This window comes from Aquarana catesbeiana, linkage group LG01, assembly GCF_042186555.1.
Source record: "Aquarana catesbeiana isolate 2022-GZ linkage group LG01, ASM4218655v1, whole genome shotgun sequence".
NCBI classification, from domain to species: Eukaryota; Metazoa; Chordata; class Amphibia; order Anura; family Ranidae; genus Aquarana; species Aquarana catesbeiana.
The window spans coordinates 986,343,607-986,358,744 of NC_133324.1; the positions used below are offsets into that span (position 1 = coordinate 986,343,607).

At 45.7% G+C, this 15,138-nt stretch overlaps 2 protein-coding genes across 12 annotated transcripts in view; both read right to left on the reverse strand.

The window, feature by feature from the left end:
• The window catches only part of LOC141124036 (uncharacterized), a 256,951-nt gene that overhangs the window by 104,596 nt on the left and 137,217 nt on the right, over window positions 1-15,138 (reverse strand). The window lies entirely within an intron of this gene.
• LOC141124104 (uncharacterized) overlaps window positions 1-15,138 on the reverse strand; it is an 84,910-nt gene that overhangs the window by 8,464 nt on the left and 61,308 nt on the right. The window contains exons 3-4 of the mRNA XM_073612188.1: window positions 4,176-4,367; window positions 1,225-1,419 (exon numbers count right to left, since the gene is read on the reverse strand). Coding sequence (XP_073468289.1) covers window positions 1,225-1,419; window positions 4,176-4,367 — 387 coding nt within the window. The remainder of the gene's footprint in view (window positions 1-1,224; window positions 1,420-4,175; window positions 4,368-15,138) is intronic.

A 15,138-nucleotide genomic window follows, 5' to 3' on the forward strand; every position in this document is an offset into this window, starting at 1 on the left:
CTCAGGGGGACCATAGAAATAGTTGTCGGCCAATGTAGTGTTGAAGAGTACATCCTCAGGTGAGGTGGCGGCCCTGTTGTCTACGGGGTGGCATAAAACCATTGCTTTGCAGGGCAGAGACTGGCAAATCAGGAATTATACTCCAGGAGCGGAGGAGTTTGAGGCCTTTGTCTAGGTCTCCGATTGCGTGTGTCTGTCCATTGCATACAACAAGGATAGTAGCTGGGTGGCGCCATTTGTATGGTACTTTATGGTTCTGTAGGCCTTTGGTTATCAGGTTTAGTTGACGTCGCAGTTGGAGGGTGTATTTGGACAGGTTAGAGAAAAGTTGGATCCCAGTATAGGGAGCAGGTAGGGGTGATTTAGCTCTAAGGCCCATAAGGAGTTTTTCTTTGGTTTGATAGAAGTGAACCCTCATCAATACGTCTCTAGGGACTGAGGCTGCCAGGTGGTATGGTTTGGCAATTCTATGTATTCTGTCTATGATAGCATCTCTTAGGGAGGCTTCAGGTATCACTAGGTGTGTCAATTCTTTAGCGTAGCGTGGCAGGTCCACAGGGAGTATGGACTCTGGGACTCCCCTCAGCTTAATATTGTTCCTGCGAGACCTGTCTTCTAAATCCGCCATTTTGGCACGCATCCATGACTGTTCTTCCTTAACAGTGTCATAAGCATCAATAACTTCATTTACTGTAGAAGTGCAGGCCTGTATTCCCCTCTCAGCGTTAGTCATCCTGTCATCCAGCTTGTGAATGTCAGAGGTGACTCTGTGAAAGATGGATGAAAGATCATTCATGAGGGAGGTCTGCAGGGATAGAAGCATATCCTTTAGTTAAATATATGAGTGTCACAGCAAAGGGTCTGAATACTTAGGACCATGTGATAATTCAGTTTTTCTTTTTTAATAAATCTGCAGAAATGTCAACAATTCTGTGTTTTTCTGTCAATATGGGGTGCTGCGTGCTCCGTATGTATACCATGTATTATGTAATGACAGTTTGGCTGAAAATTCAGTCCCATAGCAGATATGTAAGGATTGTTCTGCTCCATGGGGGGAGGGGTGAGGAGCTCCCATAGCACTGCTTCCTCCATACTGGATTTGGATGAGTTTTGGAGAAGTAGATAGAACATCCTCCATATTGTCACATAAGATGGCATTTGGACATTTTGGGTATAAGAGGTGATATGACCACTTGGTGGGAACCAGTTAGAAGTATGACTTACTTGGTGAGTAGATACAGAAAACCTCGGTCACATTCCAGACATTGGTGCTGTCGGCTCTTATACATCGGATTTTGCTGTAATTGGGTAAATATCCTACGGGACACGTTATCGTCACTTCTTCATCCTGACCATAATGTTCCTTTTCTGGATCCATGCTGATATTCTGCCCCGAATGCATCAACTTCCCACACTTCCCTGCAATAGAGAAGACACAATGTCCATTGCTGGGGACTACCAGGGTGATCTGATAGGACGCCAAATACCTGACAAGGTGTGTGAGCAATACTAGACCAAACCACGGTGCACACAGATAACAGGATGGGATACAAGAGGTGGGGTCACCAGTATGTTCCCACCATGATGGGGTGGAACCTGAGACCTCTAAAGCCTCGTACACACAATCAGATTTTCTTCTGGGAATTGTGTGATAATTGTTTGCCTAAAATCTGACCATTAGTACGCTCCATCAGACAATTGCTGGCCAACTTTCTGCTAACAAATGTTGGATGGCAGGCTAGTAAATTTTCGGCGGCCAACGGTCTGTTGTCGGATTTTCCGAGCGTGTGTACACAAGTCCCTCGGACAAAAGTCCAAAGTACACATGCTCGGAAGCAAGGACGAGCCAGAAGCAGTCGGTCTTGTAAACTAGCATTCATAATGGAGAATTAACATTCGTGACGCGGCAAATTATGAAATCTGGAAATTAAGCGCACAATTCTCTTCTTCTTTAATGGGATAATAATGAAGCTGCTTTGCTGGGGATACTGATGGAGTTCTGCCAAACGTATTTTCAAAGGCTTTTTTTTATAGTGATATCAAGAATAATATTATTATGCTTGTTATTTTTTGTTGGTGCAAGTTACAACACCATTATCCCGTCATATTTAAGATCAAAGATACAACTATGTTGGTGTCCCTTGTTAATTTTACATTGTATTTTATAAAATATAACTGCCGACTCCCAAACTGTCATTTGAAGTAAAACACATAGCCAAGTATTATTCTACACAATTTTTTTATTGTGCATTAAAAAAAGAAAACAGATAAAATCAGACCTGATATCTGCCAATAGAACTTAACCAAGAAGTACATTCTATGCATCCAAAAATATAGAAAATATACCAAATCAAATCATTATTATTCAACCAAAAAATAAAATATAAGCCTCATGCATGTGTCCTGCTTCTTAATATAGGGGGTCAGCAATGCCAAGAGTTGGTGAAAGCAGGGGTCCGTCATCCGGAGATAATTCCGAAAAATCATCCGGATTATTCTCCTGGAGCTCCCGCAGCAAAGGCATATGACATAATTGGTCACCATTAATAAAGCAACCAATTTTTGGTCCAAGAAATCCTCCTCCTCCTGTTCCTGGACTGGACTTGGGTCAAAGCAATAACTCCAAGGCCAATAATAAATAACACGTTATCTCCTCCAATTCCGCAACATGGCTGGTTGACAAACGGCTGTTCAGAAACCAACTGAAAAGCATGAAATGAAAGGCGCAAACTGAAAAGTGCAAAATGAAAAGCGCGAAATGAAAAGCATGAATCAACACTCACCAAACTTCTACTAACGCAAAATTAACAGAAGGAGCCCAAAGTGTGGTGCCTGACAATTGAACTTCCTCTTTATCAGCTCGTAGTACGTCTAGTATGTCACTACATTTGTGTTTGTTGGCTGACAATTGTGTACCGTTTGTTTGTATGCAAGACAAAATCCAGGCACACACCCTTCAGACAAAAGTCTGACACTTTGTCTGCGAAAAATCCAATCGTGTGTATGAGGCTTCACTGGAGCTCTGAAAAACGGTAATGGTGACACTCCTGTGGCCCTCACTGATGACACAACTTAGACAGAGGGTGACAAGGAGGCCCAATGTAATACAAGGTGAAGAGAGAGAAGGCCAGACCAGAAGTGAGCAAGGAGCTCTGAGGGTTAATCGTGGGAGGAAATGAATCAGAAGATGGGAAACCACAAACCAAAAATACAGCTAAGGATAAGAGGATCAGCTTCTTATCCAAAGTAAGGATCAGTTCTGAGAGAAGTGACACTTTATTAGCCAAACTGCAGAAAGAGGGTCAAATGTCTGAACACCCGGGCAGGTACATTTTGTAAGCAGATGGGAAATAAAGAGATACAAAGTGACATTGTTTATCAACATTGATCATATGGGAGACATAGAGATACAAAGTAACACTATATATAAACTTTTATTGATAATATATAGAGAGATACAAAGTAACATTGATCAGACAGGAGATCAGCCTTAACCAACGCCTTCTTCTCCTTCTCCCCTTAGCTGTTATTTTCCTTTTCACAATTTTTTTCTCTCTGTTTTTTTTTAACTAGTAATATTAGAAAAAAATACAACAATTAGATGTATGACTTACTTGGGGAGTAGATACAGAAAACCTTGGTCACATTCCAGATATTGGCGCCGTTGGCTCTCATACATCAGATTTTGTTGTAATTTGGTGAGTATTCAGTGGGACACGTCAAGGTGACTTCTTCACCCTGACTATAATATTCCTTTACTGGATACATGCTTATATTCTGCCCCAAATTTATCAACCTCTGACATTTCCCTAGAATTGAGAAGATTCAAAGCCCGTCATGGGGGGGCACCAGGGTGATCTAATGGGACGCCAAAAGGTCTGACAAGGCATATAGGCAATAGTAGACAAAACCAAAGCACACACAGATGACAGGATGGGACACTAGAGGTGGAGTCACCAGTATAGGCTCCATATGAGGGGGTGGAACCTGAGATTACCATGTGTTCACCAGAGCTCCTAGTAGGGGAATGGTGACACTCCTGAGGCCCTCACTGTTGATGCAACAGAAAGGAAGCAGCAAAGAAAACTTATGATCAAGGAGAAGGCAAAATCTCTGACATATACAGTATGCGCGATTTCATGTCGTTGGGTTTGTAAGAAGTGAACAATTCTTACGTGTACACGGTGACGGCTCAGGATGGGGATAAAACTGGAAAACGTCTGAGTTCTTCACACAGGTCAGACGGAATGTTCTGTTGTCATACTGCTCCTTACATGACACCTTCACCACCTCATTCTCCCTTGCAGTCTCAAATCCAGGAGGGAAATCCACTATGGAGGCCCAGAGCTGCATCTTCCTACAGACCCCTGAGAAGACACAATACACCAATATTATTATTATTACATCTCCACCTATTATGACCAGATTGTAAATGTTCAGAGAAGTAATCACACTTATGTATAATTTATGTACGACTTTTGATTTTAGTATATCGGAGAGGAGGGATTTGTAACAGGAGGAAGTGACATTAGATCGAGGGAGGGCTAAAGGGCAGGGTAGCATTTCTCTGTTTGGGTCAGTAATGAAAAGATATGTTTGGCTGGTGGCCCTGAGTGGAGAACCTTAACCATGCAGACATTGGTCAGTGTGAAAGATGCAGCTAGTAACACATGGTAGGCTTTTAAAAGGTCCCTGCTCCTTGTTGAGACCTGCAATCACAGCCCCTGGCATATGGAAATCTCCCAGTGCTGATTTAATTGGAAGCTCTGAGACATCAAGTGACTTAATCCAGAGGGCCTTAAATAAAACAAATGCTGAAAAATGTCAAAAAGTGTTTCACTAGAAACCATGTCCTTCGGAAACACCTTTCACTCTAGCACCCTTTGCATTGTAATTGTTTTAATCACACACAGAAATTTTACTCCACCAAAAATGGGTCACTTGGTTGTGTTTCTGAAATGGACCTTACACCTCCAATCAGTTGGGTTTTGAGGGACAAGAGACAGGCAAGAGTTCCATTGTAAGACCTGACTTTGTCCTCTGGAATTGGGTAGCCCATTCCACATCTGTGTGCATCTATGTTTTCCAAACTTAACTGGTTCTTGGGAGTTCTTCTGAGAAGGACCTCCCACCTCCACCTAGCTGGATTGTGATGGACAAGAGACAGGTAAGAGTTCCATTGTATGACCCTTATCTTGTCCTCTGGAACTGGGTGACCCATTCCACATCTGTGTGTATATGAGTTTTCCAAATTTAACTGGTTCTTGGGGGTTCTTCTGTGAAGGACCTCCCACCTCTGCCTAGCTGGATTGTGAGGGACAAGAGACAGGCAAGAGTTCCATTGTATGATCTGACCTTAACACGTGGAACTAGGTGAGCTATTCCTCCTCTGTGTAAAGGATCTTACACCTCCACCCAGGTAGATTGTGAGGCACAAAAGACATACCTTGTCTTCTGGAACTGTGTCACTTATATCCATTTGTCAGGGCTGGGCTCAGCCCTTCCTTCTCTGAGATGGCCGCTCAGCTGTCGGCTAATTGCCAGCTCCTATCTCTCCACAGTGACTCACCTGTTGATGATATCCTGCTTGTCAGTCTGCCTACTTAAGCCATCAAGGCCAGATGATCTCTGCCTTCGCCTTGGTCACATCTCCAGAGATGCTCTCCTGTGTTCCTGTTAAAGACTTGCTTGGCTGACATTCCTTCTGGCTCCAGATCCTGCTTGCTGTTCTACTATACTCATCCCTGGCCCCCTGATGTTTTGGCTTGTCTGACTATCTGTTCCGGCTCCTGAACTCTGGCAATGTTTTGACTACGTTTACTCTGTTTACCTTTTTTTATTATTATTAAACAAGTGAGATTTATCTGTACTTCTGTCTCAGTCTGATTCATGGTTTCTGACAGTAGGCGAAGGTCATGAATTCAGAAGATGCAGTCAATCTTGTTGGTAATATTTTTTCCAGATTGGATGAGCAACATCACCGCATAGATCAGTTTGCCATGGCGGCCGTTTTTTCGGGAGCAGTGATTTTAATAATGCTCAAAGTGTAACAATGAAAGTGATATTTTCCTTTTAATTTTGTACCTGGGGGGGGGTGTGTCTATAGTATGCCTGTAAAGTGACGCATGTTTCCCGTGTTTAGAACAGTCAGAGAGCAAAATGACATTTCTAAAGGAAAAAAAGTCATTTAAAAGTACTCGCGACTATAATGAATTGCTGGGTCTCGGCAATACACATAAAAGTCATTGAAATCCCCCACAGTCCATTACCAGGCCCTTTGGGTCTGGTATGAATATTAAAAGGAACACCAAACCAACATTAAAAAAAAAACAATTGCGAGGGGGTCCCCCCAAATTCCATACCAGGCCCTTCAGGTCTGGTATGGAAATTAAGGGGAACCCCACGCCAAAATTTTTTAAAAAATGGCGTGGGGTTACCTCTAAAAATCCATACAAGACCTTTATCCGAGCACACAATCTGGCAGGCTGCAGGAAAAGAGGGGGGGACGAGAGAGCGACCCCCCTCCTGAACCGTACCAGGCCACATGCCCTCAACATGGGGAGGGTGCTTTGGGGTAGCGGCCCCCCCAAAGTACATTGTCCCCATGTTGATGGGGACAAAGGCCTCATCCCCACAACCCTTGCCCGGTGGTTGTGGGGATCTGCGGGCGGGGTCTTATTGGAATCTGAAAGCCACCTTTAACAAAGGACCCCCAGATCCCGGCCTTCCCCCCTGTGTGAAATGGTAACGGGGTAAAAATGTCTTAACTCAGTGACCCCGCCCCCTTTGACGCTATGGGGAAGCCAAAGGGATGTCCCTGTGTGGCCCGCCCTCAGTTATAAAAGAACTGTCATTTGAGAGGCCAGGATCAGGGAGGACATGCAGCGTAGGTTTGCTGAGGCATTCGGTCCGGAGTCCTCTGGGTCACTAAGGATGAAATGATCCGCAGCCACCTCCTCGCAGCCATGTAAAAGTCCAAGTGTTTCTTGGGACTGTAAATGATTCTTTAAAGACTGCAGCTGATGCTGAGTGCCAGGCTCCACCTCCATACTGACACAATCCTCCTCCTCATCCTCTTCCAGTGTGATCGGCGGGCACGCAGGAACACTGTCTGGATAAAGGGGGCCTTGAGAGCTAAGGAAGTCCTCCTCTTCTTGCCTCTGTTCTGCCTCAAGTGCCCTGTCCATTATTCCATGCAGCGTGTGCTCCAACAGGTGGACAAGGGGGACAGTGTCACTGATGCATGCACTGTCACTGCTCACCATCCTCGTGGCCTCCTCAAATGGTGACAGGACAGTGCATGCATCCCTGATCATGGCCCACTGGTGTGGGAAAAAAAAAACAAGCTCCCCTGACCCTGTCCTGGTGCCATAGTCGCACAGGTACTCATTGATGGTCTCTGCTGCGTGTGCAGCTGCTGCAGCATGGCCAACGTTGAGTTCCACCTGGTGGGCATGTCACAGATTAGGCAGTTCTTGGGCAAGTTAAATTCTTTTGGAGGTCTGTCAGCCGAGCACTGGCATTATATGACCGGCGGAAATGCACACAGACTTTCCTGGTCTGCCTCAGAACATCCTGTAAGCCCGGGTACCTGCCCAAGAACCGCTGCACCACCAAGTTAAGGATGTGAGCCAAACAGGGCACATGGGTCAGTTGTCTCTGTTGGAGGGTGGAGAGGAGGTTGGTGCCATTGTCGCAAACCACCATTCCTGCGTTAAGTTGGTGTGGCGTCAACCACCTCTGAACCTGCCCCTGCAGAGCTGACAGAATCTCTGCCCCAGTGTGGCTCCTGTGGTGGGGCTAGGGAAGGAGTCACTGATGCCATTGAGCCGAGGGAAGAGGCCGCGTTGGCAGATGCTTTGCCAGACAAAGTAGCCTGAGCATGGGTGAGAGAGGATGAGGAGGATGAGGACAGCTTGGTCATCCACTCGACCAAGTCTTCCGCATGTTGCAGCTCAACACGGCCAGCTGCCAAAAAAAAGGCCAAGCGTGTCCCACGGCCACGTGCTCATGAGGATGCACCGTGTCCACGACCAGCACTGTTGCCTCTAGACACAGAGCCTGCTTGCCCTCTTCTATTGGCTTGTGACTGTCTGCCTTTCCTTGTTGGCCTTCCAGACATACTAATGGCCTGCAGTGAGATGTAGCTGCACTAAGCTGGGATATATATATATATATATATATATATATATATATATATATATATATATATATATACTGATACTTCAGCTAGCAAAATCAACTGTCTGCCTGTATTATTATTATTGTATTATTATTAGTATGAGAACACCACCAATCTTCTACAGGTAGCTTTAGCTGAACACTGTGCAGAGGTCGCACTACACTAACTTGTAGCTTTAACTGAACACTGTGCAGAGGTCGCACTACACTAACGTGTAAATAATGTAACTGCCTGCGGTAGTGATAGGATCAGGAAAACACCACCAACCTTCTACAAGTAGCTTTAGCTGAACACTGTGCAGAGGTCGCACTACACTAACGTGTAAATAATGTAGCTGCCTGTGGTAGTGATAAGATCAGGAAAACACCACCAACCTTCTACAGGTAGCTTTAGCTGAACACTGTACAGAGTCGCACTACACTAACTTGTGGCTTTAGCTGAACACTGTGCAGAGGTCACACTACACTAACTTGCAGCTTTAGCTGAACACTGTGCAGAGGTCGCACTACACTAACGTGTAAAAATGTAGCTGCCTGCGGTAGTGATAGGATCAGAAAAACAACACCAACCTTCTACAGGTAGCTTTAGCTGAACACTGTGCAGAGTCGCACTACACTAACTTGTGGCTTTAGCTGAACACTGTGCAGAGGTCACACTACACTAACTTGCAGCTTTAGCTGAACACTGTGCAGAGGTCGCACTACACTAACGTGTAAAAATGTAGCTGCCTGCGGTAGTGATAGGATCAGAAAAACAACACCAACCTTCTACAGGTAGCTTTAGCTGAACACTGTGCAGAGTCACACTACACTAACGTGCAAATAATGTAGCTGCCTGCAGTAGTGATAGGATCAGGAAAACACCACCAACCTTCTACAGGTAGCTTTAGCTGAACACTGTGCAGAGGTCGCACTACACTAATGGGTAAATATTGTAGCTGCCTGCGGTAGTGATAGGATCAGGAAAACAACACCAACCTTCTACAGGTAGCTTTAGCTGAACACTGTGCAGAGGTCGCACTACACTAACTTGTAGCTTTAGCTGAACACTGTGCAGAGGTCACACTACACTAACTTGCAGCTTTAGCTGAACACTGTGCAGAGGTCGCACTACACTAACGTGTAAAAATGTAGCTGCCTGCGGTAGTGATGGGATCAGAAAAACAACACCAACCTTCTACAGGTAGCTTTAGCTGAACACTGTGCAGAGTCGCACTACACTAACTTGTGGCTTTAGCTGAACACTGTGCAGAGGTCACACTACACTAACTTGCAGCTTTATCTGAACACTGTGCAGAGGTCGCACTACACTATCGTGTAAAAATGTAGCTGCCTGAGGTAGTGATAGGATCAGAAAAACAACACCAACCTTCTACAGGTAGCTTTAGCTGAACACTGTGCAGAGGTCGCACTACACTAACTTGTGGCTTTAGCTGAACACTGTGCAGAGGTCACACTACACTAACTTGCAGCTTTAGCTGAACACTGTGCAGAGGTCGCACTACACTAACGTGTACAAATGTAGCTGCCTGCGGTAGTGATAGGATCAGAAAAACAACACCAACCTTCTACAGGTAGCTTTAGCTGAACACTGTGCAGAGTCACACTACACTAACGTGCAAATAATGTAGCTGCCTGCAGTAGTGATAGGATCAGGAAAACACCACCAACCTTCTACAGGTAGCTTTAGCTGAACACTGTGCAGAGGTCGCACTACAGTAACTTGCAGCTTTAGCTGAACACTGTGCAGAGGTTGCACTACACTAACTTGTAGCTTTAGCTGAACACTGTGCAGAGGTCGCACTACACTAACGTGTAAATAATGTAGCTGCCTACGGTAGTAATAGGAGCAGGAAAACACCACCAACCTTCTACAGGTAGTTTTAGCTGAACACTGTGCAGAGGTCGCACTACACTAACTTGTAGCTTTAGCTGAACACTGTGTAGAGGTCGCACTACACTAACTTGTAGCTTTAGCTGAACACTGTGCAGAGGTCGCACTACACTACCGGTAAATAATGTAGCTGCCTGCGGTAGTGATAGGATCAGGAAAACAACACCAACCTTCTACAGGTAGCTTTAGCTGAACACTGTGCAGAGGTCGCACTACACTAACTTGTAGCTTTAGCTGAACACTGTGCAGAGGTCGCACTACACTAACTTGTGGCTTTAGCTGAACACTGTGCAGAGGTCATACTACACTAACTTGCAGCTTTAGCTGAACACTGTGCAGAGGTCGCACTACACTAACTTGTAGCTTTAGCTGAACACTGTGCAGAGGTTGCACTACACTAACTTGTAGCTTTAGCTGAACACTGTGCAGAGCCGCACTACACTAACGTGTAAATAATGTAGTTGCCTGCGGTAGTGATAGGATCAGGAAAACACCACAAACCTTCTACAGGTAGCTTTAGCTGAACACTATGCAGAGGTCGCACTACACTAATGTGTAAATAATGTAGCTGCCTGCGGTAGTAATAGGAGCAGGAAAACACCACCAACCTTCTACAGGTAGTTTTAGCTGAACACTGTGCAGAGGTCGCACTACACTAACTTGTAGCTTTAGCTGAACACTGTGTAGAGGTCGCACTAAACTAACTTGTAGCTTTAGCTGAACACTGTGCAGAGGTTGCACTACACTAACGGGTAAATAATGTAGCTGCCTGCGGTAGTGATAGGATCAGGAAAACAACACCAACCTTCTGCAGGTAGCTTTAGCTGAACACTGTGCAGAGGTCGCACTACACTAACGTGCAAATAATGTAGCTGCCTGCAGTAGTGATAGGATCAGGAAAACACCACCAACCTTCTACAAGTAGCTATAGCTGAACACTGTGCAGAGGTCGCACTACAGTAACTTGCAGCTTTAGCTGAACACTGTGCAGAGGTTGCACTACACTAACTTGTAGCTTTAGCTGAACACTGTGCAGAGCCGCACTACACTAACGTGTAAATAATGTAGCTGCCTGCGGTAGTGATAGGATCAGGAAAACACCACAAACCTTCTACAGGTAGCTTTAGCTGAACCCTATGCAGAGGTCGCACTACACTAATGTGTAAATAATGTAGCTGCCTGCGGTAGTAATAGGATCAGGAAAACACCACCAACCTTCTACAGGTAGCTTTAGTTGAACACTGTGCAGAGGTCGCACTACAGTAACTTGAAGCTTTAGCTGAACACTGTGCAGAGGTTGCACTACACTAACTTGTAGCTTTAGCTGAACACTGTGCAGAGTCGCACTACACTAACGTGTAAATAATGTAGCTGCTTGCGGTAGTGATAGGATCAGGAAAACACCACCAACCTTCTACAGGTAGCTTTAGCTGAACACTGTGCAGAGATCGCACTACACTAACTTGTAGCTTTAGCTGAACACTGTGCAGAGGTCGCACTATACTAACTTGTAGCTTTAGCTGAACACTGTGCAGAGGTTGCACTACACTAACTTGTAGCTTTAGCTGAACACTGTGCAGAGGTTGCACTACACTAAATTGTAGCTTTAGCTGAACACTGTGCAGAAGTCACACTACACTAACTTGTAGCTTTAGCTGAACACTGTGCAGAGGTTGTACTACACTAACTTGTAGCTTTAGCTGAACACTGTGCAGAAGTCGCACTACACTAACTTGTAGCTTTAGCTGAACACTGTGCAGAGGTCGCACTACACTAATGTGTAAATAATGTAGCTGCCTGCGGTAGTAATAGGAGCAGGAAAACACCACCAACCTTCTACAGGTAGCTTTAGATGAACACTGTGCAGAGGTCGCACTACACTAACTTGTAGCTTTAGCTGAACACTGTGCAGAGGTCGCACTACACTAACTTGTAGCTTTAGCTGAACACTGTGCAGAGGTCGCACTACACTAACGGGTAAATAATGTAGCTGTTAAATATTTAATCCAGAGTGCCTGTACTACCACAATCCTCCCACAGGCACCCAGGGAAAAAATGAGAGGCGCTTTAAAGGATGAATTAAAGTGTTCACATGCTTTAGACCCAGTGATGGTGTGACCCTCTACAAGTGTCCTGCACCTTAACACATTAAAAAAAATAAAAAAAGAATGAACCAGTCTGCAAACTAAAAAGCAAACGTAAATATAGACCACAATCTCTAAGTGTTCTAGTGCGTTCAATACAGTGATGGTGTGACCCTCTATATGTGTAATTATGCACTCACATTCAGTAAAATGAGTATCACAAACAGATATAACAATACGTCTCCAGTGATATATTGTGCGGTCACTTCATGCTGTGCGTGCACCAAAATAAATTTAAAAAAACGACATATCTTTCAAAAAACAATCAGTCCAAAAAAGACATGACATCACTCGTGGTGGACAAATGTCCTATGACAGTGATCAATCTTGATGCAAAAAGGGTGATAATGTGTATCTTCCACCTCTCCCTTCGTGCACGGTGCCTCCACTCCCTCAAGAATAACACTCACCGACTTATTTTGCCAGCATTCTCATGCACGGCAATAATCGCTTGTTTACCACCCACGGGTAATAGGATCAATCGTTGTTCCACAGTGATTGTTTTAAATAAGGTCCACATGAAAGAAATAATAAGTGCTCCAATAGTGTAAACCAGTTTCACACATTTATTAAAACCACTGCAATCTTCTAACATCAAACTCACATTTAAAACGATAAAAATCAGCCAAAGTAAGGTGCAGATCACATCAAACCAATATAGTGGAACCAAATACAACAAATGGTCACGGCGGACCCGAGGTGTGCTGGCGCCGAGCTTCCAATCTCACCCCTCCCTTGATACTCCTCCGCTCCTCTGTGTAACCACAACTCCTCTCCCTCAGTATGGCTTACAGCGCTGTGTGTCACGTCTCACAGCCACGCCCCCGACATGTTTCGTCACAGGTTGACTTACTCATGGGATAGGCCCTGCTTCCTGTCACTCACCCCTTATATGCATATTCCGCTTGCGTCCATAACACCGCGCTTCGCGCATGCGCACATCTCGGGTCCCCGCTGTATGAATTAAGCTGAGTGCTCCGTTGCGGTACACACTAGGGATCAGACATTTCAATGACATGGACTGATATTTACAAAGATTGATACACTCTGTGAAGTATGTTACACACATGGTTAAAGTTTAAATGGATCGCTGCATAACATATTGCAAACAGTGTCAGCACAAAGCACTATCAATTTCTGCATGTACCGCTCACATATTCCTTACTGGATATCTTATGTTGTTCACATAAAAATATATATCTATATATCCACACAGTGAGTACCTTCCTATCTTAATAGGCCATATACAAGACATTAATAAATTCTCCTACTATGTATATGTACCCTTCCAATCTATATGCTCACATATATAATGAGTATTAGTCGCATACATGTGTGCATATCTAGTGGATAATTCGATTATTTAAATAAGATATTAAAATATTACCGTATTTATCGGCGTATAACACGCACTTTTTTCCCCTTAAAATCAGGGGAAAGTCGTGGGTGCGTGTTATACGCCGATCCCCGCTATCGCTATGTGAATATCGGCGATCGCCGCCGACATTCACATAGCGAGTAGTTTCAAAAATGGCGCCGCGGAGTTCGGAGGGGCTCGGCGGTGCTGAACGAGCGCCGCCGAAATCACAGAGCCGAGATACACATAGTCGGGTGTATTCGGCTCTTTCCGGCGCCGCTCACAGTCACGCCCAGTCCCGCCATTGGACCTGTGTTATGTCCATCATAGGGCGGGACTGGGCGGGACTGTGAGCGGCGCCGGAAAGAGCCGAGAACCCTCGGCTATGTGTATCTCGGCGGCGTTAGTTCACTTCCGCCGGCGCCGAGACCCTCCGAACTTTGCGGTGCCATATTTAAAACTGCGGCGGCTGCAGGAGGCAAGGCTGCACTGGGGACAAGGCTGCACTGAGGCAAGGCTGCACTGAGGCAAGGCTGCACTGAGGCAAGGCTGCACTGGGGACAAGGCTGCACTGGGGACAAGGCTGCACTGAGGCAAGGCTGCACTGAGGCAAGGCTGCACTGAGGCAAGGCTGCACTGGGGACAAGGCTGCACTGGGGACAAGGCTGCATTGACAAGGCTGCATTGGGGACAAGGCTGCACTGGGGACAAGGCTGCATTGACAAGGCTGCATTGGGGACAAGGCTGCACTGGGGACAAGACTGCACTGACAAGGCTGCATTGGGGACAAGGCTGCACTGGGGACAAGGCTGCACTGGGGACAAGACTGCACTGACAAGGCTGCATTGGGGACAAGGCTGCATTGGGGACAAGGCTGCACTGGGGACAAGGCTGCACTGGGGACAAGGCTGCACTGGGGACAAGACTGCACTGGGGACAAGGCTGCACTGGGGACAAGGCTGCACTGGGGACAAGGCTGCACTGGGGACAAGACTGCACTGGGGACAAGGCTGCACTGGGGACAAGGCTGCATTGGGGACAAGGCTGCACTGGGGACAAGACTGCACTGGGGACAAGGCTGCACTGGGGACAAGGCTGCACTGGGGACAAGGCTGCACTGGGGACAAGACTGCACTGGGGACAAGGCTGCACTGGGGACAAGGCTGCATTGGGGACAAGGCTGCATTGGGGACAAGGCTGCACTGGGGACAAGGCTGCACTGGGGACAAGGCTGCACTGGGGACAAGGCTGCACTGGGAGAAGGCTGCACTGACACTGAAAAGGCTGCAATGACACTAACAAGGCTGCAGATGAACACTGATGAGGCTGCATTGATGGGCATTTTAATGTAAGTTTCTTTTCCTTAAACTTCCCTCCTAAAAGTTTTTTTCCTTAAAATTCTCTCCTAAACTTGGGGTGCGTGTTATACGCCGGCGCGTGTTATACGCCGATAAATACGGTATATTAAAATATTATAATCAATCTCAGTTATAAAATTAATTAAATTCCATATGTAACTACCAACTAATAAGCATGCTGAATTAATATAAATATTGATCTAA